The sequence below is a fragment of the Dipodomys spectabilis genome, unplaced genomic scaffold, assembly GCF_019054845.1.
Source record: "Dipodomys spectabilis isolate Male_0828 unplaced genomic scaffold, ASM1905484v1 ptg000015l, whole genome shotgun sequence".
NCBI classification, from domain to species: domain Eukaryota; kingdom Metazoa; phylum Chordata; class Mammalia; order Rodentia; family Heteromyidae; genus Dipodomys; species Dipodomys spectabilis.
In genome coordinates, this window is record NW_024870692.1 from 11,911,080 (window position 1) to 11,938,928 (window position 27,849).

The window sequence follows — 27,849 nt, forward strand, 5'->3', positions numbered from 1 at the left end:
TCGAGGCTAATGCTGTACCACGTAAGACTCACAATGCCACTTCCAGCCTTCGGCTGGTTACTTAGAGGTGAGAATCTCTTAAGCCATGCCTCCCACCTGGCTCTTTGCTGGTTAGTCAGGAAATGAAGTTTTAGAGTGATTCTTTGTGCCTGGGCTGGCTTTGAACTGTAGTGAAAGGAGTCTTTGTCACAAAAGCCCTTTTTATTTCCAATTAAAGCAACAAGGAGATCAGTGGAGACAGAGGTTACCTATAACCTGTTAACAATTGACTAACAATTACTTGCCAGAGTTTCATAATAACAAAACTGAGTAGATGTTTTCAAACTGCAACTAATTGGCACTCTAGGTACCACTCTAGGCTGCCTCTGGGCAGCCTCTGGCAGTTTAAAATGGCTTATGTACAACATTTAACCTTTAATAAATATAAAGAACTTTGCTTGGGCTATAGCAGTGCAGCCTGTTTAGCACATTGGTTTGCAAAAGCATGTTTCTGGGTGACTGAGGAAAGCTGACCTTAACAATGCCTTTAATCAGATCTCAGTAGGGACATAATTTCAGGTCCACAAACTTTCTTTCCTTAACATATGAATTTTTGTGGCTGGTGACAGCCTAAAAGCCATTGCCAATTAGGGCTTTGAGCAGATACAGGGGGTTTGGGATTTAAAGTGTGGGATTCCCCACATTTTTACAACCTTAGCTTTTTACTACCACTACCACAGATGACTGGCAAGTCCCTGCCAAGTTATGAAGTAGACAGACATGGACATTAGAAAGGCATGCTTACAATCTACTTTCCTATGACCTCCTGGCACTGATCAATTTTTGAAGGATCAAGCACAAGTGACTCTGTGATCTGACACCATCTCTGCCATTCAAGCAGTGGCTTGTAACTGCCTTTTGACACTCCATAATTGCCAGGGTCCCAGGAGTGTCTTTTTCCATGCTGGGATAAATGCACCTTTGGCATTTTCATTGATTGGTCGCTGGACTTGAGCTTAGGGTTTGAGTGCTGTAATTCAGCTCTCTAGCTCTAGGCTAGCACTCTACCACTTTGAACCCCAAAGAAGCTCCACTTTTCAGCATTCTGCTGGCCAAGTAGAGATGACAGTCTCACAGGGACCTTTCTCTGCCTCGGCTGGCTTTGAACCTTGGTTCTCAGACCAAATAGTCTTTACAAAAGGCCATTTTACCCCAGTTAAAAACAATGAAGGTGGGGCTGGGAAGTTGGCTCTGTGGTAGAGTGCTTGTCTTGCATGCCTGAGGCCCTGAGTTCGATTCCTCAGCACCACATAAGCAAAAAGAAAAAAGCTGGAAGTGGTGCTGTGGCTCAAGTGGTAGAGTGCTAGCCTTGAGCTGAAGAGCTGAGGGACAGCGCCCAGGCCCAGAGTTCAGGCCCCATGACCAGACCCAAAAAACAAAACAAAAAAACCCCCAACAACAACAACAACAAAACCAATGAAGGTGGTCATTGGAAGTAGTTTTATAAGCATGGTCTTACCTGGAACTTATTAAGGGCCACAGTTGCATCTGACAAAATTGTAAGACTCCTCTGTCCCTCTCTGTGGGCCTGCTGGAAGCTGTTACCAAAAAAAAATGTATGCATTATCCTGCCCATGTAATTGTAACCCCTCTGTACAGTATGTTCTCAAATAAAAAAAAAAAAAAAACAAAAAAAAACTTACAATGGCCAACTGAAATAGCAATTAAACAATCAATTTTGATAATCCTAGTTTATCTTTTACTACTTTGAAACAATTTACTTTAAATTTTTTTTTGTCTAGAAAGCCAGCCCCTCTATTTCCCAAATTTTTACAAAGGGGATGCCATTTTAAATCCCTTTTCCCAAAGTCACTTTAATTTACGTTTAAATGCCCTTTTGAAACACTGGGTAACACCCAGTAACACCTCTTGGACTATGGTTTAAAATGGCCATTTTTTTTTTTCTGTAGTCTGAGTTACCTTTAGGGAATTTTGAACTCAAATAGTGGATATTTCTTTAATGCAATTACAAGCACTAGCAGTGTACCAAGAATCTAGATTTAGCATCTTTTTGCCTTTTAGAAATACATCCAGTTGCAGAATAGCACAGAAATCAAATCACATTCTTTGGTCACATACCTTTATGGTCTGTCTTGTGGAGATTAACATTTCCAACAGGTGGAAGGGAACACAGATCACACTGTAGCTCAGACCTTTACATCATCCTGATTTGCATTCCATTCCCCACAGTAATCCTCACCCTCAATCAGGAGGCTTTGGTCAAGTGTGATGGAGCAAGGCCTGAATCGGGGTTAGGCTACAGTAATGTCCCCCAGCATGTATGGATGTCTCAGCTCCCATTATTTTCCTGCAAAATTTCTGCACATACTGGTTAAAGATCTGGTTTACACTGCTTTTGCAGGCTGGTGCCCACTGGTGACAACTTTATTTAGTTCCCATAGCATTTTCCCATGAATAGTAGCAACTACATCCTGAATCACTTTGGTCCCTTGATCCTAAAGGGAATTGATCGGTGCACAGGAGAGAAAACAGAGTAAAAAAACCATAGCCTTATTTTACTAGTCATGATCAGATGTACAACATTTAACTTTAGCTTAGATGGACATAAGGAATGACATAAATCACAGCCAACTTAATTACCAACTTCATTTACTTTTCAAAGGAAACTATTTTTTTTAAACTCCTTTCCCAAGGCTTTTAAAAACTGCATGTTTTTGTTTTTGTTTTTTGGGTCCGGTTGTGGAGGCCTGAACTCTGGGCCTGGGCGCTGTCCCTCAGCTCTTCAGCTCAAGGCTAACGCTCTACCACTTGAGCCACAGCACCACTTCCAGCTTTTTTCTTTTTGCTTATGTGGTGTTGAGGAATCGAACCCAGGGCCTCATGCATGCAAGGTAAGCGCTCTGCCACTGAGACACCTTCCCAACCCCCTGCCTGTTTTTTCTATTTGGCTTGTAGTCACGTGATCCCAGAATTTTCAAGGCAACTCAAATTAAATCACAGCTTCCATTGACAAAGATCTTTTAGCAAGCAGAATACGTGGTATCTTTGCAACTATGACCATTTTACATATTTTACATATAGACAAATAGACATGTTTGTGCACAAATCATAGGGTGTGCTTAGATTTTTATATCAGCTGTTTAGGGTTTTTTTTTTTTTAAGTTTAGCAGTGTTATTTGTCTAATTATGATGGAACCATGTGGTCAGTTACAAAACAAAACTTTGCCAACAATACAAAACTTTTCAGTAGACAGGAGACAGGACATATAGAGACACATGGCATGCCATAATGGTGCCTGGGTTGGTCAGGTCAGGGGAGAGGGTCACAGAATCAAGTCAAGTTGGCACAAAATCAAATTGGTGCAAAAGAGCAGCTGAGCTACCACAATGCCAAGAAGGCTCCTGTTAAAGTTCTCTATTATCTGCCACATGGTCAATGCTAGAGAGAACTCAAGATTTCACAGAATTTAACAGAATCTCCATGCTTAACAAGAAAACCAGTTCCTCTTTAAAACAATGCAGTAATCCTTTGAGACCTTTGGTCTCAAACCTTTTAACAAGTTTACATATATATATATTTTTTGTGCATAAAGATCTTAAAGTATGGAAAATAAAAACTAGCCTACATTTTCCTGAATTTGTAGTGGCAAGAGATATTTTTGTCAATCGTATTCTTGTGGATGACCAATATTTAAGAGAAACTTTTAACCAAATTACTTTAGCTGGGCAATATTCCAGAGCTTGCTTGCTAGCAGGTATATTCATCCCACCCATACCAACTGGTATTCTGAATAGTAGTTTTATAGGTAGGCAGAGTTTAGGGGGGCAGGGGGTGGGGAGAAGAAGGAAGAGAGAAAGTGGGGAGGGAGGGAGAAAGAGAAGGAGGGAGAGAGAGGGGGGTAGTTTTGCCCAAGCACTCACAGAAGTGGAGTTTCAAATTTGGGGCCAAATTTGATTGCAAAGAATTTTAGTTGTGTCCTTCCCATGGTAAATGACCTTTGGAATCAAAGAGCTTTCTGCTGAGCATCCTTGACAGTGCAGTTTGGTCCCTTAAAAAGGGGATTCAACAGCTGATTAGAGTTGTCACTCAATCATTGGGTCCCTTGGCCACAGGAGGCCCTTGAAGTGAGATCCAGCCTTGGTGCCAAGTAATTTTGCTCTGGGGGTGGGGGTGGGGTGCTCTGTAGCCCTCACAAAGACTTGGTAGCCTATACATAAATCGGAAATCTGGATCTCCGGCCTAACTGGTCACTTACCTTGGAGTAGGAATGAATTAGCCACTGTTGGATGGGTAGGAGGTAGAGTGCTTGGTCAGGAAAAAGTAACCTTGGTGGTCCTCTAGTGACAGCAATGTAGGATTGTGGGCTAGGTCCCAGGGAAGCTGGTCAAACACCCATTTGAAGTGGGTGGGGGGGGCGGGGTGAGGTGGGGGAGGGGGGAGGGAAGGGGAAGGCAAATCCACCGGGGAATCTATGCTGGGTTTTGCACATCATCTCTAATCCTTCACGATCATCCCAGGGGACCATGCAGAGGCAAACAGGCACAAGAGAAAGATTAGTATAAGGTTTATTAGAGGAGCCATATTTCCCAGGAGAGGGAGCACGTGGTGTCTGTCCCTACCCAAAGTGGCAAGTGAGTCTGGGGGCAGGTAGTGAGGTAGATGTGTGCGCAGGTGGGTCTGGGTGGAGAGAGGGAGTGGCCAACTGTATGGAGGGAACTGGAGCAAGGAGGAGCTCAGGACTGTGTGGAGCTGAGGACCAGAGGTGGGGATAATACTAACAGACCTCAGTTGCTATATTGCTTATAAAATGCAAACTTGTGGAGCTCCTGACTCTTTTTTTTGTTGTTGTTAGTTCTGGTGCTTGAACTCAGGAACTAGGAGCTGTCCTTGAGTTTTTGTGCTCAAGGCTAGAGCACATCTTGAGCCACTGGCTTTTTGGTAGTTAGTTGGAGATAAGAATCTCACAGACTTGCCTGTCTGGGCTGTCTTTGAATGGTGATCCTCAGATCTCAGCCTGTATAGCTAGTATCACAGGTGTGAGCCACTAATGTCTGGTTTGGGCTAGTTTTAATTTCATGGATTCTTGCACAGTTGGAAGGGTAAGAAGAAACATAAAGGGCTTGCTTTTATGATGACTTTTTACATGGACAATCATATCTCTGGGAAAAAAATATACCATCTTGATTACTCTTACTTTATATCCTGAAGTCATATAATCCTTCCTTTTAAATTAGAGCAGTTTTAGTCTTAAAGCAAAATTGAGCAGAAAGAACAGTTATTGTATACTTCCTAATCCCCTTGCCACAGACATAATATATGAGGTTTCCTTATTATATGCATTCTGCATTAGGGAAAGATGAAGTAAAACTCTCCCTCTTTGCAGATGATATGATCTTGTATTTAAAGAATCCCATAGACTCCACTCCCAAATTGCTCAAGCTGATTCAAAACTTTGGCAAAGTAGCAGGGTATAAAATTAACCCTCAAAAACCAATGGCTTTTCTGTATGCCAACAATGAGAAAAGCATGGCTGAAATCAGGAAAGCAACTCCATTTGTAATAGCCCCACAAAAAATAAAATACCTAGGAATTAACCAAAGAAGTGAAGGACCTCTATGATGAAAACTTTAAAAAAACTGAAAAAGGAAATAAAAACAGAATTTAGAAAGCGGAAAAACCTCCCATGCTCCTGGATTGGAAGGATCAACATCGTGAAAATGGCAATACTTTCTAAGGCTATCTACAAATTCAATGAGATACCTATCAATATTCCAGCCTCATTCTTCAAGGAAATAGAAGAGGCAATCCAAAAATTCATATGGAGCAATAAAAGACCCTGAATAGCAAAAGCGATCCTCAGCAGAAAGAACAGTGCGGGAGGAATATCAATACCAAATTTCAAACTCTACTACAAAGCCATAGTAATCAAACCAGCTTGGTACTGGCATAAGAACAGACCTCAGGACCAATGGAATAGAATTGAAAACCCAGAAATGAACCCACAGTCCTATAACCATCTAATCTAAAATATACCTGGAACTCAAAAAATTAAATCCTCCAACAATAAATCCTCAAAGATACATTTGTTACAATAAACATATTGACATCACCCCAAATTTATAGTTTACATTAGAGTTCCCTCTTTGTGTTGCACATTCCATGAGTTTTGAGAAGTATATGATAAAATATGTGCTTATATAGTGTCATAGGGAATACTTTCATGCTTTAAAAACCCCCGTGGCTCTACCTATGCATTTCTGCATCCTTGCTAACCCATAGAAGCCATTGATTTTTCTACTGATTCCTCATTTTGTCTTTCATAGGATGTCAGTGTCAGATGGCTAGAATAATGCTGAATGTATCTCAGACTGGCCCTTTCACTTAGTAATATGCAAATAAGTTCTTCCATATCATTTTCTAGCTCAATAGTCCATTTTAAGTGCTACATTTCATTATCTGGATGCCACAGTTTATCCATTTTTCTATGTAAGGATATCTTGGTTGCTTCCATGTTTTGGCAGTTTTGAATAAACATCCCTGTGCAGGCTTTTTTCTTTTTCTGTGTCAGGAAAACAGGGCAGACATTTAGAAAGAAAGAAAATATTTCACATTCTACATTTTTTTCTTTTGCCAGTCCTGGGGCTTGAACTCTACAGAGAAAATGAGAAGTGGGTAACAATCTTTAAAATGAAATGTGATCATTACCTTCCTCATGTAAATGCAAGCACCCTGTTCATCACCTATACAATAGATTTTTAAAAATTGAAAAAGAGAAATAAAATATGCATAGTATGCACTACCATACACATAATCTGGAGAAAAAGTTTAGAATGTAAATATAAAGATATACATGAGGCAGCTTTGAAAATGTTGTATTTTATTTCTTCAGTTCCCATAATCATAGTATGACATTCCACAGGATTATCTGGAAAGATAACCTGAGATAATTTTATTTCCAGCACAGCATTTTTATCCCTCCAGATGCAACCTTCAAAGACAAGAAAAATGTTTTTCTCTGTATGCTAGATAGGTTACAGAATTTAGAAATTGTCTAGGATGAGTAGGAAGCAAGCATTGCTATATTGCTATATGCAGTAATAGTAAAGTTTTTTTTTAAGTCAACTTTAAAAACTTTAGTCAGGTGCTGGTGATTCATGCCTGTGATCCTAGCTACTCAGGAGGCTGAGATCTGAGGATTGTGGTTCAAAGCCAGCCCAAGTAGGAACAACCATGAAACTCTTATCTCCAATTAACCACCAGAAAACTGGAAGTGGTGCTGTGGCACAAATGGTAAGAGTGCTATCCTTGAGCTGAAGAGCACAGGGCTAGTGCCCAGGCCCAAAAAACTTTAGACAATTTAGAATTTTAGAAATTAGACAATTGAAGATACCGTGTTTGGGCTATATGTCAGGGAAGAGAATAGACAACTAAAAAGATTTCAGTGGAATCAAATAATTAATGTGATAAAATCCCATACAAGTATTGTGAGAAAGCATAGGAAAATTACTTCATAATTTCAGAGAAGTGGGCTTCAAAATATTGAGCCTACAAAAATGTAGCTCTGGGGGCTGGGAAGGTGGCTCAGTGGTAGAGTGCTTTCCTCATATGCATGAGGCTCTGGGTTCAATTCCTCAGCACCACATAAGCAGAAAAACACTGGAAGTGGCACTGTGGCTCAAGTGGTAGAGTGCTAGCCTTGAGCTGAAGAGGCCCAGAGTTCAGCCCCCATGACCAAAAAAAAAAAAAAAGTAGATCTGACTATAAACTAAGTGCATGTCAGTAAACAAAAGTAGAATTCTCCAAACAAAAATAAAGTGATGCCAAAAGAAAAACTGTTAACAAGAAAATATATTTGTAACTTACAGGAGACAAAGGATAGAGACAGAATTCTCTAATGTTTAGAAACTTCCAGGTTGGGATGTGGTTCATTGGTAGTGTACTTGCCTAGCATACAAGGTCCTGGGTTTGACTCTACCACTGCAATCAAACAAACAAGCACTGAAAACAAACAAGCAAACAATAACTGAAAGTCAAAATGTAGAAAATCATTCATTCAAAAGGAAAATAGAAAAAACTAAGATAGCTTATACAAAAGAAAACATAAATTGGTCTTGAGTTATATAAAAAATGTTAAGCCGTATTCATAATGAAAACGCCAGTCGAAGTTGTACTGAGTTATTATTCCTCATCTATTAAATTTGTAAAATTCCCAGTGATAATATGGCATAGGAAAATGATGCTCTCAGACTTTGATCAGAGTATGGTTTGGTACAATCTCTGTGGAAGATAGTTTGATTCTATTGCAAATATGTAGCATACTTTTGTATACTTTTAGATGCAGGAGTTCTCTTTCATGAAATTTATTATACTTGTACACATGTAAATAATACATATCCAGAACGTGTTTTATGAGATAAGATGTCCAAGGTGTTTTTGTTTTTGTTTTCGTTTTTTTGCTGGTCATGGGGCTTGGACTCAGGGCTTGGATGCTGTCTCTGAGTTTTTGTGCTCAAGGCTAATGCTCTACCACTTAATCCACAGCTCTATTTTCAGCTTTTTGGGTAGCTAATTGAAGATGAGTGTCTCATAGACTTCTATGGCTTCAAATTGCAATCGTCAGATTTCAGCCTCTTGAGTAGCTAGAATTACAGGCATAAGCTCCCCATGCTCAGCTCCAAGATGTATTTTTAAGTGTAAAGATGTTTGTAATTGCTTACATACTCATCAGGAAATTCTAGAAAGTCCATTTGAAACTAGTAACAGTGACGTATGGTCATGGTGAAAGCAAGTCTTTGGCTTAAGGGAGTAGGACTAAGTTTTCTACCATAAGACTTTTTGTACTTTCTATTTTTAATTTTAAGCATTTTGTATATGTGAATAATTAAGATAGAATAAAAGGAAAAAATTGAATTAGGTTGGTTGTTAGTAAAAGATGTCAGCCAGATAAGCAGATTGTTTTTTCTTCTTTCTCTTTATATTTCTTTAGCCCAAGAAGTGGCAACATACTGAGACAAATAGTGAGAAGTAAGTGGAAAACTAGAATAGTTCATAAAAGTAAGCCAAATTAGTACTGGAGGCATGGTTCAAGCTGAAGAGTGCCTGCCTAGCAAGTACGAAGCAAAAATAAATGAAAAAGAGAAGTGGATCAAATTATCTATACTTCATAAATATGGGCCAAATTATCCACAACCAATAACCAACAAAAAATATTTTAAGAAATTCAACATCTTTAGCCACTAGGGAAACGTAATTCGTTCAGTACACTGAGTAAAATGGGAGAGAAAGGTGAATACCTACCAGTGGGGCTACAAGCCAAAGAAAACAAAGGTAATTCTCCAAAGATGCACAGGTGCCCACCAGCTAGATATATGCATGTATGTGTGTGTAGTACCCAGATGCAAGAAAAGGAGTCCAGACCCCCCCACTTCTATTTACTCCCCTTTCCCCCTTTTTTCAGTGGTGGGGCTTGAATTCAGGGCCTGGCCACTGTCCCTGAGCTTTTGTGCTTGAGGTTAGTGCTCTACCAGTTTGAGCTACAGCACCACTTCAGGTTTTCTGGTGGTTAATTTGTGATTAAAGTCTCATGGATGGGGCTGGGAAGGTGGCTCAGTGGTAGAGCGCTTGCCTTGCATGCCTGAGGCCCTGGGTTCGATTCCTCAGCACCACATAAGCAAAAAGAAAAAAAACCGGAAGTGGCGCTGTGGCTCAAGTGGTAGAGTGCTAGTCTTGAGCTGAAGAGCGGAGGGACAGTGCCCAGGCCCAGAGTTCAGGCTCCACGACTGGACCCCCCCCCAAAAAAAAAAAAAGTCTCATGGACTTTTTTGCCCTAGCTGGCTTCCAACAACCGTGATCCTCAGATCTCAGCCTCCTGAGTAGCTAGGATTATAGGTGTGAGCCACCAGCACCTGGCTATGATATACACTTTTAAATGATCAGTGATTTATTGAAAAGATCAAGGAGGATATTAATTATTCTTAGAATTAAATGAAAGTGAAAATATAATAACTCAAAACTTACTGCATATAGTAAAGGAAATTCTAAGAATATTCATTAGCTCTGAGTGCCTACATTATAATAGAAGAAATATCTCAAAGAATCTAATGTTGTCCCTCAAGGTCTTAGAAAGACAAGAATAAGAAATTTCCAGTGTTAGTAGACAGGAAGAAATAATGATCAGGGTAGAAATCAATGTGATAGAGACTTAAGGAACATACAAGGAATCCTCAAAACAAAGATTTGGTTCTTTGAAAAGATTAGCAAGAGCCATAAACTTAACCAAACTAACCAAAAGCAAGAAGGATTTGACCTAAAATAATAAAAATAGAGATGAAAAAGAGGACATTGCAACAAATGCCAATGAAATTTGGAGTTTTATTAGGAAATATTTAAAAATTATATTCCAGTCAATTGGAACATACAGAAGAAATGGATCAATTTCTAGGCCTTTTGATATGATTCTATAGTTCCTATAACAGATGATATGATTCTGTATTTAAAGATCCCAAGGACTTTTTCAGAAAACCTGATAAACATTATCATCAAAGTAAGTAAACAAAGGCAACATACAACAATCAGTTGGTTTACTATGCACCGGTAATGAACATGTTGAGAAAGAAATCAGGAAAACAATTCTATCATAGTAGCCTAAGAAAAAGATAGGAAAAAGCCTAACTGAAGAGATGGAGAACTTTTACAATGACAACTCAAAAGCACTAAAAAAAGTAAAAGAAAGTAATTGAGTAAGACATTAGAAGAAGGAAAGTCCCTTATGTCCTTACATTAGTAGAATTAATATTGTGGACATGATTAGTCTACAGGAAGCAGTGTGCTAGCCATCAAAATTCCAATGTCATTCATTATAGAAATAGAAAGAAATAGTCAAAAAAGTCATATGAAAGTGCAGAAATTCCTAAATAGCCAAAGAACAATGTTGTCAGTATCAGGATACCAAACCTCAAATTATACTACAAAACCATAGCAATCAAGACTGTATGATACTGACACAAAAGCAGGCATATAAACCAATGGGATAGATTAGAATTCCCAGAAGTAGGGCCATGCAGCTACATGTTATTTATAACAAAGATGCCAAAAACATACATTTAAGAAAAGAGCCTTCTCAACAAACTGGCTAATGATAAATAGAAGACTGAAAATCGATCTAGTGTTTCTCACCCTGTATAAAAATCAATTCAAAATGGATTAAAGACACTAAACTAAGACCTAAAACTTTGAAACTACTAGTGGAGAAAATAGGGGAATTACTTCCAGACATAGCCACAGACAATTATTTCTTGAATGGGAAGGACTCCAATATCTCTGGAAATAAGTGCATAAATTAATAGATGACTATGCATCACATTAAAAAGCTTCTGTACACCAAAAGAAACAACTTTTAAAGTGATGAGACAGCATAGAGAATAGGAAAAAGTCTTCATCTGACAAGAATTAATATCCAGAATATATAAAGAGCTTAGTCATTAATGTGTTGTTTGGTAAGTAATATGAAAAAAAATACAGTAAAGAGATAGAATTTGATGGAGATGCTGCTTTAGATGATGTGTTCTGGAAGGCTTTAATGAAGAAATGATAATTGAATAGAAATATGAATGAAATTTAGGGACCAGCTTCATATATGTGCGATTTAGAATAGTTCTACATAGATGTAGTGGCAAAAAAAAAAAGAAAGAAAGAAAAAGAAAAACCAGCGAGAGAAATGAAATGGAAAGACAGTTGTAGTGGTATTTGGGGGAAGCATGTTATTGAGGGTCTTATGGTAATGATATGGTAATGACTTTGGGTTTTATCCAATGTGATGGAAATTAAGGGAACATTATGTCCAGAAGAGTGACATAAGAATTACATTTAAAGAACTCTGAGTGCTGTGCTGAGAATAGGTTATTGGATACTAAGAGTAGAACTAGAGAGATCCATTATGAAACTATTAAAATAAGCTGAGCCAGAAGCATCACTGCCTTTATCATTTGAGGTGGCAGATAAGGTGATAAATATGTCTAAGCTGAAATATATATGTGCATTGAAACATTCATGACACCACATATAATGATTAATTATATTCTTATGCATCATTTAAAATTTAATTTTTAAAAAATATGTGAATGAATTCTCATATTTACTTTGCAGGTACTGGTTTGTTTTAAAAAAGGGTTACCAGGTGGCTTTCAAATATACCAGCAATACTCAGCACTTCGTGGAAGAGCAAACTGAGCAGCATGAAGTTATTGATAGAGTGACCGATTTGAGCATGCTCAGGCTATTTGAGACCTTCCTGGAAGGTTGCCCGCAACTTATTCTTCAGCTATACATCTTGTTGGAACATGGTGAAATGAATTTCATTCAGTGTAAGTCTTTCTTAATACCCACATCAGGTGAATGCTGCAGGGGTCTTATGTCAGCTGTATACATCTCAGAAAAGGCTTAGAAGTTTTTATCCTCAAAAAGGAATTATTGTTTTGAAAAGGGAGTGACAGGTATGCATCATGTACCCAGCTTTTTATTGGTTGAGATGAGGGGGGAGGGTTCTTACCAACATTTTTGCCTGGACTTCCCTCAAATCAAGATCTTTCTTATCTCAGCAAGTAGTTAAGATTATAGGAGTGAGCTCCTATAAACCAGACACCTGGTGATAGATATTTCTTGGAGTAAAAATGTGAAGTAAGTAAATTAAAAATAACAAAAATGCAAAACAACCCAGTTGTCTAATAACAAAAAATTGGTAAATAAGTTGTTGCAGACCACTAGTTTCATAATGAAGTAATTCAGAAAATGAACATGTCCTTTATCCCTATACCTTCTGAAATCACACTGATGTAATTTTTTTTTCTCAAAATGAGAGTAAAAGAGTAAAATCAATATAATACAGAAGAGCAACGCAATTGCATACTAGAATAGTAGATTAGCAAGATCAATAACTAGAAGATGTTTAGAAGATAACTTAGGTTATTTTGAATCAAGTCTTCCACTAAAAGGCTGTATTATTTAGTCAAGGCTTCCTCTGAAAATATATTATTAGGTAAAACATTTAAAAAGTCAAATATCTGCTACAATCAGTGAAAGGGGAATGCCACATTGCTAAGTAGTATTCTGAGGGCATTTATACTTTGAAGGTTTTGTTTTGTTATTAAATCTTATAAATCAGGTATCAGTTTTCATGACCTACCAAAGAAGACAGAAGACAACACTTTGGCTCTTCATAAGGAAGATGTCTCTCTGGTGGTAAGCCACTAATCTATCAAAGACTCGAAAAGTCATCCTTCTCTGAGTAAATGTCCCAGAGACTTCAAGGAATATTACTTGAGGCTGAGTAGAACAGGGAAAAATGTGCCTCTGAAGTCATAAATGTAACGGTAGCAATCAATATTCACATTGTGTTGTCTCACTCCCAAAACAAAACATCACTACTGCTGCCTTCTGCCCTCTCCCCCTGCCCCATAACAAGTGGAAAGCTATAAACACATATAAACAGAGCTTAAAGTTTACCTATACTGATAGTACCATCAGGTGTCTGGAAGAACAAACTCTTCTGGAGGAATCCACCTTGTCTCAGGCCTGAAATAATTTTCACAAGTAGTTTTCCAAGAAGAATGAATTGTTAAAAAAATGCTTTATAGCACCAAAAGATATACAGTTGATGAGTATAAATGAACAGAAATAGAAAAAAATGTCATTAGGGTTTTGAAAATGACAAGATGGAAAGTATAAAGATGCAAGTATAAGTATTATATTTAAGGAAGGAAATGGTTATGTTAAATTATAGAGCAGGAAACTGAAAATAAAGCTTACATTTGAAAAATTAAGTAGCTGTTATGGGCATGTGGGGAGAAACAAGCCCTAAGAATTAAATTTAAAAATTCAGCAAATTGGACATAGTTGAAAAGGTAATAAATTACTCAATACTGGATTGGAAGAATATTATCCAGACTGTAATTTATACAGGTAGAAAAATAGGAAAGAGATGTTAAGAGACATGGAAGATAAGGCAAGAGGCTTTAATATATATTTAAACAGAGCTCCAGAAGGTGAGGAGAGGAAGTACAGAGCAGAGGTGGTAAAAATTCCTTATGGTGTTAGGACTCCTGTGAATGAATTTTGAGAATTTTAATTTAGTTCATAGAAGATACGAAAGTAAATATTTAAAGTATAGTGTATAGATCTAAGAAAGGTGACACTAGGCTGAGTGGTAGAGTAATCCCTGGTATTATTACTTGGGAGTCTGAGAAAGGAGTTCTAGAGTTTGAGGCTAGCTTGTGCTACATAATGAGATCCTCTCTGAAAGAAAAGAAAGAAGGTTGACTCCACAAGGCTTTTTTTTTCTTCTTTTGCTGGTCACAGGGCCTGAACTCTGGGCCTGGGTGCTGTCCCTCAGCTCTTCAGCTCAAGGCTAGAACTCTACCACTTGAGCCACAGAACCACTTCTGGCTTTTTTCTGCTTATATGGTGCCTCAGGCATGTAAGGCAAGTGCTTTACCATTGAGCCATCTTCCTAGCCTGAAGAAAAGTAATATTAGGCATTTGTTTTTTTTTTTTTTTTTTTTACTTTTCATTAAAATTTTTCTGGCTTCAAACTCTAATTGGCTCTAGACTTGACAAGGCCTATGTATTTCCTATGGAGAGAATAGGGAAATCATTCTTTTAACATATTTGATTAAAATTACTTCTACTTTGGAAACTTTTTTCAACTGATTGTTAATAATATATATTACCAGATTTCAGGGCATTTCATAACTTTAAAAAATAAGTAACTAATTGTAAACATTATTTGAATTTATATTATTAGTTTATTATTGATATCCCAATAGATATTGGGAGTCATATTTTCTTCACTGATACCAGTATTTATTGCTAAGATAGAGTCAGGTGCTCATTCTTGTAATCCTCTATTTGTGACTGAGGTCAGGAAGATTGCAGTGTGGGAAGCCGAGATCAGAAGGATCACTGTTCCAGGCCAACCTGGATAGGAAAATCAAAAACAAAAACAAAAACAAAAAACAAACAAACAAACAAAAAAGCCAGGTGCACCTGGGCAGAAAAATCTGTGTTAAAAACAACCAGTTTAAAAGGGAGGGACAGATAATTGGAGAGAAAGGATAGATGAATACAGTCATATTGTTTAATGTCCATATGTGAAAATGGAACCTGGTGACTTGAGGGGATGGATGGGGTTGGGACAGACAGGAGAGAATGATAGAAAAGGTAGCATTGATCTGTACTATGAATATTATGAATATAAACTGACATGTTGAATTGAAACTCCTTTGTACAACTACTAAAGATACTTTTTAAAAAAAGTTTGAAAAGAGCTGGAAGTATAGCTTAGTAGTAGAGTACCTGCATAGCAAGAATGAGTCTTTGAATTCAAGTCCAGAAATGCACGTGTGTGTGCATACGTGAGTGCATACACACACTCACACTCACACATACAAATTACTAAAAATGTGTTTTGTGTATTTGGGCAAGATTATTTCAAACCCAAGAGAAATATATAAACAAAGCCATGGTTTGGTAAAGATAAGACTTCTTTGGCCATAGTATAACCTGGTACAGGTGAGGACAGGCATATGATCAGAAATAAAGAAGGAATAAAAAAGGAATTAGGTAAGTTGGAAGTGATGTTAACTGGATGGGGTCATCACTCCCTAATAATATGAAAGACAATGTAATTATCATTCAGTATCTATGTAGGATTTATTCAAGAACCTCCACGAATACCCAAACCCACTGATGCTTGTCTCTTATATAAAAAATGATAGTGTTTGTATGTAATTTGTGCATATCCTTCTGTAGACTTTAACTTGTGTTTAGATTACTTATAATAGATAATATGATCACAATACTGGGTAACTAGTTGTATACTGTATTGTTAAGAAATAATGACAAGAAAAGCCTATGCTCAGTGTAGAGATCTCCTCCCTCCCTCCCTCCCTCCTTCTGACTCTCCCTCTCCTTCCTCCCTCCCTCCCTCCCTCCCTCCTTCCTTCCTTCCTTCCTTCCTTCCTTCCTTCCTTCCTTCCTTCCTTCCTTCCTTCCTTCCTTCCTTCCTTCCTTCCTTCCCTCCTTCCTTCCTTTCTTCCTTTCTTGATCTGACTGAAACTAAGCTCAAATTTGAGATTTTTCCCCCTCAGTCTCCAAGTTCTGAAATTACATGTGTGCATCTCCATGCTAGTTGAATTTCTTTTGTGAATATTTTCAATTTGTAATTATTTGAATCCACAGACAGGAAACATGGACATGGAGGTATGGCTATATAATGAGATGTTAGATCAGAGAAACTGCCTGAGAATCCTAACTATGCCACTTATGAATCTTTATCTTTCTTTTTTTTTCTTTGTGGTGGTGGGGCTTGAACTCAGGGATTGGGCACTGTCCCTGAGCTGTATTTTTTTTTTTCTCTCAAGTCCAGCACTCTATCACTTTGAGCCACAGCTCTACTTCCACTTTTTTGGTGATAAATTAGAGATAAGAGTCTCATGGACTTTCTTGCCTGAGCTGGCTTTGTATCATGATCCACAGATCTCAGCTTCCTGAGTAGCTAGGATGATAGGCTTGAGCCACCAGTGCCTGGCCAAATCTTTTTATTTTCTTTTCTTTTAAAAAATATCTTATATCAGTTATACATGTTTACATTGTATGTCAATCAATTTCATTTCTTCTATCACACTCCTCAAGCCCCTCCCCTTAAAAAATAGCATCCTCAACAGGTCTCCTTGTTCCATTTTCATACTTGGAAGTAATATATTTTGACAGTGTTCAACCTTCTTTATGGTGTTAGCACACACATCTTGCTAGTCCCCACCCACCCACAGTCAATTTCTCTTCCTTCCCACTGCCTTATTGACCATTGGCTTATGTTGAGCTTTTCCATGTTGTTCTCATTTATACTTGAAATAGGCTACACAGGTATTCATTCTTTTATTCCACTCTTTTTTCTCCTTATACTAGCCTTAATTATTGAAACAAACCTAAACACGTCCCCTAAACCTAAGCTAAGTATAAACTCAATTTAATTTTCCTTAGTTAAATATCTAAAATTCCCAAAGTCACCACAATATACCAATAAGACATTTCAGAGTAAATAAATTTATACCAAGCACATCCTGATATCATTTCAGAAAAGCAAAGCTAAAGATAAACCTCTAGAAAATTTGAGAGAAAAAAATGATCACTGACTAAAGATAGGGAAAAATGGCATTGAAATTCTTACTGTAATAGTTAAAACTAGAATGTAATAGTAGTGACTTCAGAATTTCAGTGGAAAACATTTTTGACCTTAAATTCTATTTCAGATAAACTGCATCAAACATCAAATTAAACATATATATATACACACAGACACAGACACAGACAACGTGAAACCAAAAGTCTAGAAACCTGAAATTATAACTGTAGTCTCTTAGTTAGCAGAGTACTTTTCCAATAAAATTTATCCAGTGAATTTATTTAACATCAGGCTACTGTAGTGAGATGGCATACCAACTTTGGAATCAATAGATTTAGTTTAAATTCACGTTTGCAATTTTCTACCTCTCTGTTAAGTAATTTTTCAAGCTTTGGTTTCTTCATATGTAATTTGGGGTTAGTAATATCTACATCTAAGAATTATATGAGATGTTTAAAGTGCCTGATACATTTTTGTGAGTGTGTGTATATCCGGATAAAGTATGCATGGCATAGATTAATTATATTGCTGCTACTCTTCCTATAATACATTAAAAATTTTTGTTTTGTTTTGTAGCTGCAGCCATCGCGATTTCTTGCTGTGCTATTTCTGTTGCAACGGTTGATTTTCAAATAGCTTTAAGAAAATCTTTGCCTGATAAGAAGCTTCTTAAGGGAGCCTGCCCCAGGACCATCTATCTCCTTTACAAGTTCCTGACATTAGCATCTTGGATGCTGAGTGTTGTACTTCTACTGTTTGTAAATGTTAACCTTACTTTATTTCTTTTGTTATTTCTTTGGCTGATAGGTTTAATATGGGCAATTAAAAATCAAACTCAATTTTGTAATTCCAGAGGTATGGAATTCTTATATAGGATGGTTGTTGGGTTCATTTTAGTTTTTACATTTTTTAATATTAAGGGGCAGCATACCAGATGTCCAATGTCTTGTTATTATAGTGTAAGAGTACTGGCTACTTTGGGGATATTGTTTATGTTCTGGACTTACCCACTCTCTATTTTTAACTCAGACTATTTTATACCTACCAGTGTCTTTATAGTTCTTACTCTTCTTTTTGGAATCATTTTTCTAATCACTTATTATGGGAATTGTCACCCAAACATAAATGAGGATACAAAAGGTGATGAAATTGATGGAAAATTTGTTGAGAGATATTGTAGAATGAGATATTTCCTAATGGAATAAACTAGTAACTTATAATATATGTCTTATTTTTATGTTTCATTGGTCAGTAAAGAAAATGTTCTCTGTCTCTCTGTTATCCCTTATTTTTGTCACAATAGTTTCAAAAAGATGTAGGAATAAATCTAACCGAGGAAGTGTAAGACTTCTACAATGCAAACAATAGAACACTGAATGAAGACATTAAAGACACTAGATGGAAAGTCCTATCTATGTTCAAGGATTAACACTATGAAAATTGTTATAATACTGAATGTGACCTACAGATTCAACACAATAACTAGAAAAATTTCAGTGGTATTCTTTACAGAAATAGAAAAGATAATCTTAAAATTCATTTGGAATCACCAAAGAAGCAAAACAGGCAAAGCAATCTTGTACAAAAAGAACAAGCAGGAAGTATCAAAATACTTGACTTTAAAATATGCTACAAAGCCATAATAGCAAAACCAGCATGGTACTGGCACAAAAAAAGACAGTAGACTATGGAATAGAAAAGAAGACCCCAAGGGATGTGAAGGGTAAACCAAAGGAGGAGGCTGCAATGCTTGGTAAGAAATGTACGCATTATCCTGCCCATGTAATTGTAACCCCTCTGTACAGTATGTTCACAAATAAAATAAAATTAAATTAAAAAAAAAAGAAAAAAAGAAAAGAAGACCCCATCTCCTCAGGGGAAAAATGTGTTTACAAAGCCTAGGTCATCTGATTTTAATAAAGGTGCCAAAAACACGTATTAGAGAAAAGATAGCTTTTTAACAAATGGTGCTATGAAAACGGAATATTTATATATAGAAGACTGAAAATGGGCCTCCCTCCATCTTTTACCCTGTACAAAAATCAATTCAAAGACCTTAATGTAAGACCTGAAGCCACTTTAGGAAAATGCGTCAAGATCCAGACATAGACAACGACTTTTTGAATAAAATTCTAATACTTCAAGAAATAATAGCAAGTATTGACAAATAAGATGGCATTAAAAAAAGTTTCTTCGAATTAAAAGAAGCAACAAAAACCATGGGAGAAAATCTTTGCCAGCTACTTATCTCACAGAGGATTAGTATGTGGAATATATAAAAAAAAACTCAAAAAGCTAAACACTAAAACAACAGATAGCCCAGTAAACACGTATGAAAATGAATTGGACAGTTGTCAACAAAAGTATGAATCACCAATAAATACATGAAAAGATGTTCTATATCCTTAGACAAAGGAAAATGTAAATCAAAAGCACAATGGAGCTGGTTGCAGCTAGCTCACACCTCTGATTCTGGTTACTCTCTCCACTCTTTTACCTCCTTCCTCTTGTTTGCTGAACTAGTCTCATTGAGTTCCCTTGTTCCATTTTCATGCATGTACTTAAATTATTATGACTACGTTCACACTCTTTCCCTTTCTCAATCTGTCTGCCTCTTCCACTAGGCCAGACACGTTTCAACTTCCTAATGTGCTCTTGGCTAAAACTGTATGTTAATTGTTCAAAGGTGTTTCACCATGGTACCTCACGCTTGCAGATTTTAATCGGGTTGAAGGGTTTGTTTGTTTGTATTCTTGTTAGCATCAATGACTTATCTCAGGGGCTCCATTTTGACATGGTCATACATGTGTACTATGAACCTTGATCAGACTCATGCTAATCATTCTTGAAGATCTTCAGTGTTATCATATCTGATTATTCTTTGGTAAAGCTGCCATCTTGGGCCTGTGTGATCTGGCTCCAGCTAAGCCTGGCATTGAAGCTCTGTCCAAACCTTTTCTCATTGTTCATAGCACTGTGGTCACCTGTGTGACCAAAGAGGGGAAAACCTCAGTGTTTTTTATAGTCCTGATTCAGTTCATGTATTTTGTAGTTGAGAACAAATTGAGTAGAGGAAAAAAAGTAAGGAAAATACAACTTCTTATGAACACCTACTATGCTCATTGCCGTGAACTTCCTCAGTTCAATAAATATAAAAGGGACTTCACATATATTTCAGAAGGCTGCAAATTGTATTATTTAACTTTTATATCTTTTCTGAAATAAAATGTACTAAAATTATATTCTTGATATAATTCATTTTACCTCTATGTATGCTAAAACATTTTTAACCAACTGATGTTTTGTTTGTGTTATTTAAAGAAAATGAGATAAAGCTGGGCACCATTGGCACACACCTGTAATCCTAGCTACTCAAGAGGCTGAGATCTGAGAATCATGGTGCAAAGCCAGCCTGGACAGGAAAGTCTGTGAGACTCTTATCTCTAATTAAACCACACTGTAGGCCACCAAAAAAAAAATGAATGGAGCTGTTGCTCAATTGGTAGAGTGCTAGCCTAGAGCAAAAGGCTAAGGGACAGTATATAAGCCTTAGGTTCAAGCCCCGAGACTGGCAATTTTTTTATGATAAAAACATAATATTTACTATAATAGCCATTTTAAGTGCACTGTTAACTCTATTCATCTTGTTACATAACAGATCTTTAGAATTTTTCCATCTTACAAATTTTAGACTCCGTTGAACAACTCTTCCCTGCCCCTGATAATCACTATTCTAATCTTGCTTCCTATGAATTTGATTACTTTAGCTTAGTTTTTTACCCCCTTGGTCATGGGACTTGAACTCTGGGCCTGGGCGCTGTCTCTGAGCTCTTAAGCTCAAGGCAAGAATTCTACCACTTGAGCCACAGTGCCACTTGAATTTGATTACTTTAGGTATCTCATATAAGGTGAATTTTGCAGTATTTTTCTTTGTGATAGATTTACTTTTTTTTTTTTTTTAACAAAATGTCCTCAAGTTTTATTAACGTTGTAGTATGTGATAAGATTTCCTTCTTTCTTAAGGCTGAATGATATTTGCCCATTCATATATATTACATTTTCTCTGACCATTTGCCTACCAATGGACATTTGAGTTGCTTTTACCTCTTGGTTATTGGGAACAATGCAGCAATGAACAAGTGTTTGCAAATATTTCTTTAAGGATCTACTTTCATCAATATGACTATAACTATATCTATCTACTCAGAAGTAGGATTGCTGGGTCATATAGTAATTCTATTATTAATCCTTTGAGGAGCATATTTTCTATTTCCCAAAATGCTTGCATCATTTTATAATCCCACCACAGTTCACAAAGTTTTTAGTTTTTATATCCTCACCAACACTGTTGCTTACTTCTCCTTCCCTCCCTTCCTTCCTTCCTCCCTCTCCTTCCCTTCCTCCCTTTCTTTCTTTCTCTTTTTTCTGTCTTCATTCTTTCTTTCTCTCTTTTCTTCTTCCTCTCTCTTCTTTCTCTCCCTTCCTCCCTCCTTCCCTTCCTCCCTCCCTCCTTTCTTTCCTTCCTTCCTTTCCCCCCCCCTCTCTTTCTTGCTTGCACCACCCTAATAGATCTGAGATGATCTCTTTGTAGCTTGTTTTGAATCTCTCTAATAATTAGAAATGTTGATCTTTTCATGTGTTTATTGGCCATTTGTATATCTTCTTTTTTTTTATTGTGAAAATAAAGGGGTTATAATTACATGGGCAAGATAATGAGTACATTTCTTATCAAGCATTGTTGCCTCCTCCTTTGTTTCCCCTTCCCATCTCTTCCCCTCTTCCCCCCGCCTCCCCCTTCCCCCCCCTCCCCTCCCCGGCCAAAGTTGTAAAGTTCGTTTTTTTTATTTTGGGTCCGGTCGTAGGGCCTGAACTCTAGTCTGGGCACTGTCCCTCAGCTCTTCAGCTCAAGGCTAGTGCTCTACCACTTGAACCACAGCGCCACTTCTGGCTTTTTTCTTTTTGTTTATGTGGTGCTGAGGAATCGAATTCAGGGCCTCATGCATGCAAGGCAAGCGCTCTACCACTGAGCCACCTTCCCAGCCCATCATTTTTTGACTTAACGTCTTGTACATATCATTGTTGCAATGGGTCCATCTGTATCCCTATTTAAACAATTTGTTTCTTCCCTTTCCCTCCACAAAGTGTACCAACATCAAATACAGTGAAATCAGGGGTATACTGTGGGGGAGGGACATATAAAGCAACAAAGAAATAATCTTATAAATATGTTACATTTGTGTATCTTCTATAGGGAAAAGTTTACATATAATAAAGAGCTGATATTAGATCATCAATATCATCATCAAAGAACTCAACATCATGCCTTTACCCCTCCCCAAAAAAATTCTTTTTAAAAATTCATTTGGAAGCACCAAAGATGTGAAATAGGAAAGCAATCTTGTACAGAAGAGAACAAGCAAGCCAGGCTTTGGTGACTCCTGCCTGTAATCCTACCTACTCAAGAGGCTGAGATCTGAGAATCTCAGTTCAAAGCCAGCCCAGGCAGGAAAGTCCTTGAGACTCTCATCTCCAATTAACCACCAGAAAAGTGAAAGTGGTGCTTGGCTGAAGTGGTAGAGTGCTCAGCCTTGAGCTGAAGAGCTGAGGAACAGTGCCCAGGCCCAGAGTTCAAACAGTAGGTAGCATAATACCCAACTTCAAAATATACTACAAAGACATAATAGCAAAGCCAGCATGGTAATGGCACAAAAAACAGACAGTACACTATGGAATAGAAAAGGAGACCCCCATCTCAGAAAAAAAGAAACGAGCAAAACACTTGAAGAAACAACACCACATCCTTGTAGTTTTGAGCATTATTCCTAGTTATAATTCAATTTTTATCCTAGGAGTAATAGAAAGAATGCTTGAATTAAGCTGAACTAGAAATAACAAAGCTTTTTCATATTTTCTTTTTTTCTTTTTTTTACTATTCTTAGGTTTTGTTTTGTTTTTTTGGTCTCCCAGTACAGGAGTTTGAACTCGGCCTTCTGATCACTATGTCTATCACTTGACTTTTTTTGCTTTAGTTATTTTTTCAGAGAAGTTCTCACCTTTTGTCTGGGTCAGCCTTGGATTGTGACCTTAATTATTCCTTCTTTTAGCTGGTATCCTAGGCATGCAGTTTATTTGTTGAAATGGGGTATTGCTAACTTTTTGCTAGGCTGGCTGTAAAAGCCCATTCTTGTCTCTACCTCCTGAGTAGCTGGGATTTCAGGTGTGAGACACCATGCTCAGTTTTGGATCAGCTCTTAATGAATGAATTCTTCGAAATAATAGTTGTAATTATCAAGAGAAAAGAAGGTTCTACATTTCATCTTATAATTTAATATAAAACTGCTTTTTAGCTTTTGGGAAGAAGGGTAAACTGAAAGGACACAACACATTTCAACTATCAAAGCTACTTGAAAACAATAAATAAATGTTAAGCACTAACATTAGGACCAGTACTTTGCTAAGTACCCCTGGAGATCCAAATATATACAGAACAGTTCTGTTGGTTGAAATGGTTACATACTGAAGCATTTTACAGAAACTGACAAGATAGCTTTAAGAATATTCGCTGTTGGAGCTGGGAAGATGGCTCAGTGGTAGAGTGCTTGCCTTGCATGCCTGAGGCCCTGGGTTTGATTCCCCAGAACCACATAAGCAAGAAGAAAAAAGGCAGAGGTGGTGCTGTGGCTCAAGTGGTAGAGCGCTAGCCTTGAGCTGAAGAGCTGAGGGACAGCGCCCAGGCCCAGAGTTCAGGCCCCACGTCTGGACCCCCCCAAAAAAAATATTCACTGTAATGTTGGCAATTTTCATTTTGTAGTAAATGAAACCAATATTGAATATTGAAGTGGCTTATCTATAGATAATTACATAGAATACATAGAACTCAACTTGATATCCCCTCTGTGACTTTTTGAGAAAGTTAGGCAGTGTAAAAGAACCATTTAATTTTGTAGCAGAGGGGGAAACTACAGTTTACTTTGGGAACAGGATCATTGCATATGTGAGGCCCACCTAGTACATATATACATCTCTGTATGCTGACTATGTATAGATGAATATATGTTTGACGTGTAAAGTAATCAAAGAGTTTAGCTGTGCCTGGCAGAATCTGAGTCAGAATATTGATTCATCAATTACCATGACTTCTAGTTATAAAAGGAGAGTACTCTTCATTCACTCCCAAGGGTTACTTCAGACTATATAACTTTTTGTTACATTTCCTAGAGTTTACTTTGGTGATGTACTACTTTTATGGGGTTATGTTTTTATTTCTACCTCATTATATTTGATATACACTTTGTTTTTTGTAAAGACAAGGTTTTGCTGTTGTAGCCCAAGTTGGCCTGGGGCTCCCAGTCCTCTTCCCTCAGCTTCCTGAGAACTGGCATTTATTTTTATTTATTTATTTATTTTTGGGTCAGTCATGAGGCCTGAACTCTGGGCCTGGGCGCTGTCCCTCTGCTCTTCAGCTCAGGGTTAGTGCTCTACCACTCGAGCCACAGCACCGCTTCCAGCTTTTACTGCTTCAGTGGAGCTGAGGAATCAGACCCAGGTCCTCATGCATGCAAGGCAAGCACTCTACCACTGAGCCATCTTCCCAGCCCCAGAAATGGGATTTATAATAAGAATGAACCCTAAGCTGGGCTTTGGTGGCTCATGCCTGTACTTCTAGCTACACAGCAGGCTGAGGTCAGCCAGCCCAGGAAGGAAAGTCCATGAGAATTTTATTTCCAATGAACTACCCAGAAAAGGCTAGTAGAACACAAACAGGCTCATGGACAGCACCCAGACCTGCGTTCAAGTCCCAGGACTGGCAAAAAGAAAAATGAACTCCAAAGAATACCTGACTTTTGTATAGTACTCTTTTGTTGTTGTTGTTGTTGCTGGTCATGGGGCCTGAAGTCTGGGCCTGGGCGCTGTCCCTCAGCTCTTCAGCTCAAGGCTAGCACTCTACCACTTGAGCCACAGCGCCACTTCTGCCTTGTTCTGCTTATGTGGTGCAGAGGAATTGAACCCAGAGGCTCATGCATGCAAGGCAAGCACTCTACCACTGAGCCACCTACCTAGACCTTGTATGGTACTTTTGTGTTCTGCTTGTTGACAATATTTTTCCTTCTGCATGCTTTGAAGGCTTGTTTCATGATCAAATTTATTATTAAATATTTATTCCATTATTTTTTTTGCTTCCATCCATTTTGATAAGAAATCAGTGATCATTCAAATAATTCCTTCCTTGTATACAGTTTGTTTTTCTCTATTTTGAGTTCTTTTACCTCAGGGTTTGGTCATCAGTAGTTGATTGTTATAGTCGTGGTTATGGTTTCTTCTTTGTTTTTACCCAAATTGGGATTTCCCCCCCCCCCCCCAAGCTTTTCAAACATAACTTTTTCCCCTTTCACCATTTTAGGAAATTTCTGAAATAATAAAAGCCATTATTATTTTCATATTCTTTCTGCCTCTTTTTCTTCCTTCTGTCTGTAGTATTTATTTGAAAAATATATATATAAAGTACTGTTATTTAACAATCATCTTTGTTCTTATTCAACCCCCACAAAAACCATGTCCTAAAGGTAGTATCATCACTATCCTTTACCTGGAAAAATCAAGGTGAATTCAAGTAACTTCCTGAAATCCACACAAAGCAAATCTCAGATTTTTTTTTTCTGGTCCTGGGACTTGAACTCAGAGCCTGGGCATTGTACCAGAGCTTTTTTGCTTAAGGCAGCACTCTACCACTTGAGCCACAGCTCCACTTCCAGCCTTTTTTGGTAATTTATTGGAGATAAAAGTCTCACAGACTTTCCTACTCAGGCTGGCTTTGAACTGTTATCCTCAGATCTCAACATCCTGAGTAGCTACGATTATAGGCATGAGCCACTGGTGCATAGAAAATTTCAGACTTTTTGACATCAAGTTTTAGCATACTTTCTGTGGAATATTGCTGCTGTTATGTGACAAATAGGTTAAGGACAATCAGCAGCTTAGAGATGACACTAGGTTATTTTTTATTTAAAATTATTAAATATTTTGTTTGCCTTTAAGCTTTTAACATTCCTGAACAAATATTCTTCAGCTTTAACATAGAGTAGGGCTGTGTTGTGCCACTGATAGTTTGAATAAGCCATTAACATTCTGTAAGAGGAAATAACAATTTTTTTGTAATGGAAACATGGATAGATCATAATCTATATTAACTACAGAACCTGAATGTTAAATGGCCCACACAATCTACATTAAATACTTATTCCATTTAACAAATATTTTCCTATTGATTTTTATAGTCAATAAATATAAAGAGCACTGGATCAGATGTTTGGCTAGTTTTCAAGCTCTTCAGATGAACTTTTAGTATCTAGTTGCATTTCCTTTATTTTAACCCTTTATTATCATTTTTTTTTAAAAATTTTTTTTGGGTCAGGTCGTGGGTCCTGAACTCTGGGCCTGGGCACTGTCCCTCAGCTCTTCAGCTCAAGGCTAGCGCTCTACCACTTGAGCCACAGCGCCACTTCCGGCTTTTTTCTTTTTGCTTATATGGTGCTGAGGAATCGAACCCAGGGCCTCAGGCATGCAAGGCATGCACTCTACCACTGAGCCACCTTCCCAGCCCTTTATTATCATTTTTAATGGTCTTGATATCTTATTTTGAATGCTTTGGATAACCACATAAACACTGTCTCATCCACGAAAAATTACAGAATTCAGGGCAAAGACCCTGTGGGAAGAGACCCAAAGCTCTGGGGACAGAGACATGGTGGCAGATTACAGGAATATTCATATACATGAAACAGAAGGGTATCATCTGCTCTCTTGACCTGATTGACAGTCAGGCGCTTCCCACGCCAGTCCTGGGCTAGGCCTCCTCTAAACGGCACTGCAGCTCGCAGGGCCATTCCATGCCCAACACATGCTAGGTCTAGCCCTTTCAGTTGAACAAGGCTGTAGGCAGGGCGAACACATGCACTGTCCCCCAAGCGTGTCGATAGGTGAGATTCTGAGTCCTGAGTCTTCCTGCCTGTGAGGACCTAGGTACAGTGTGGCAGTACTGCTCTGGCCCTCCACCTCCTACCTACCCAGGGTCCTGGAGGAATGGTAGCCACTAGATCCTCAGCTCCAACACTGCATACCTGAATGGACATTTCTCCAGCAGGTCTCTTCTCATATTGGGCAACCAGAGTGGATGTCACAGGCAAGCCGGCAAGCAAATGCAGGTGTCCTTCAGAACAATGCATGGTGCACCTACTGGGAGAAGATAACCTCGAACTTCCTCCAGCTCTCCCCTGGCTCTGTGTCTTCATCGAGCCTGTCCATGTCCTTCCCCAGGAAGACCTCCTGCTAGAAGTCCTTGTTGGATGCCTATCAAGCTTTAGCTTCACCCCATTCAAGTGGTGTAGGGAGAGGATTTCCTTCTCCCCTTTGTTGGCTGCTCTCTCCTGAGTGGAGACAGCAGGTCTGGCAGACATATCTAGCAGAAGGATGAAGCCCAGGAGCCAACAGCCACGTGCAACCAGACCATAGAAGCGAGCCTGCCTACATGTCATTGCTGCTGGCTCAACTGTAGTGGATGCCCGCAAAGTGTGAGCCAGAGCTGGGGACAGGGGAGTGTCAAGGAAGGGAGGTCACTGCTCAAATTAGACTCCCCACTGCCATGGAGAGATCGCTGGTAGCAAATGGCAGGCTC

The 27,849-nt window shown here is 38.1% G+C and overlaps 1 protein-coding gene across 3 annotated transcripts in view; it reads left to right on the plus strand.

Moving 5' to 3' along the window:
• Positions 1-18,382, plus strand: part of Xkr9 (XK related 9) — a 29,591-nt gene extending 11,209 nt beyond the window's left edge. For all 3 annotated transcript variants that reach the window (XM_042666487.1, XM_042666494.1, XM_042666503.1), the window contains 2 exons: positions 12,146-12,363; positions 17,754-18,382. In XM_042666487.1, the coding sequence (XP_042522421.1) occupies positions 12,146-12,363; positions 17,754-18,382 (847 nt within the window). The remainder of the gene's footprint in view (positions 1-12,145; positions 12,364-17,753) is intronic.
• Positions 18,383-27,849: the final 9,467 nt, after the last annotated feature.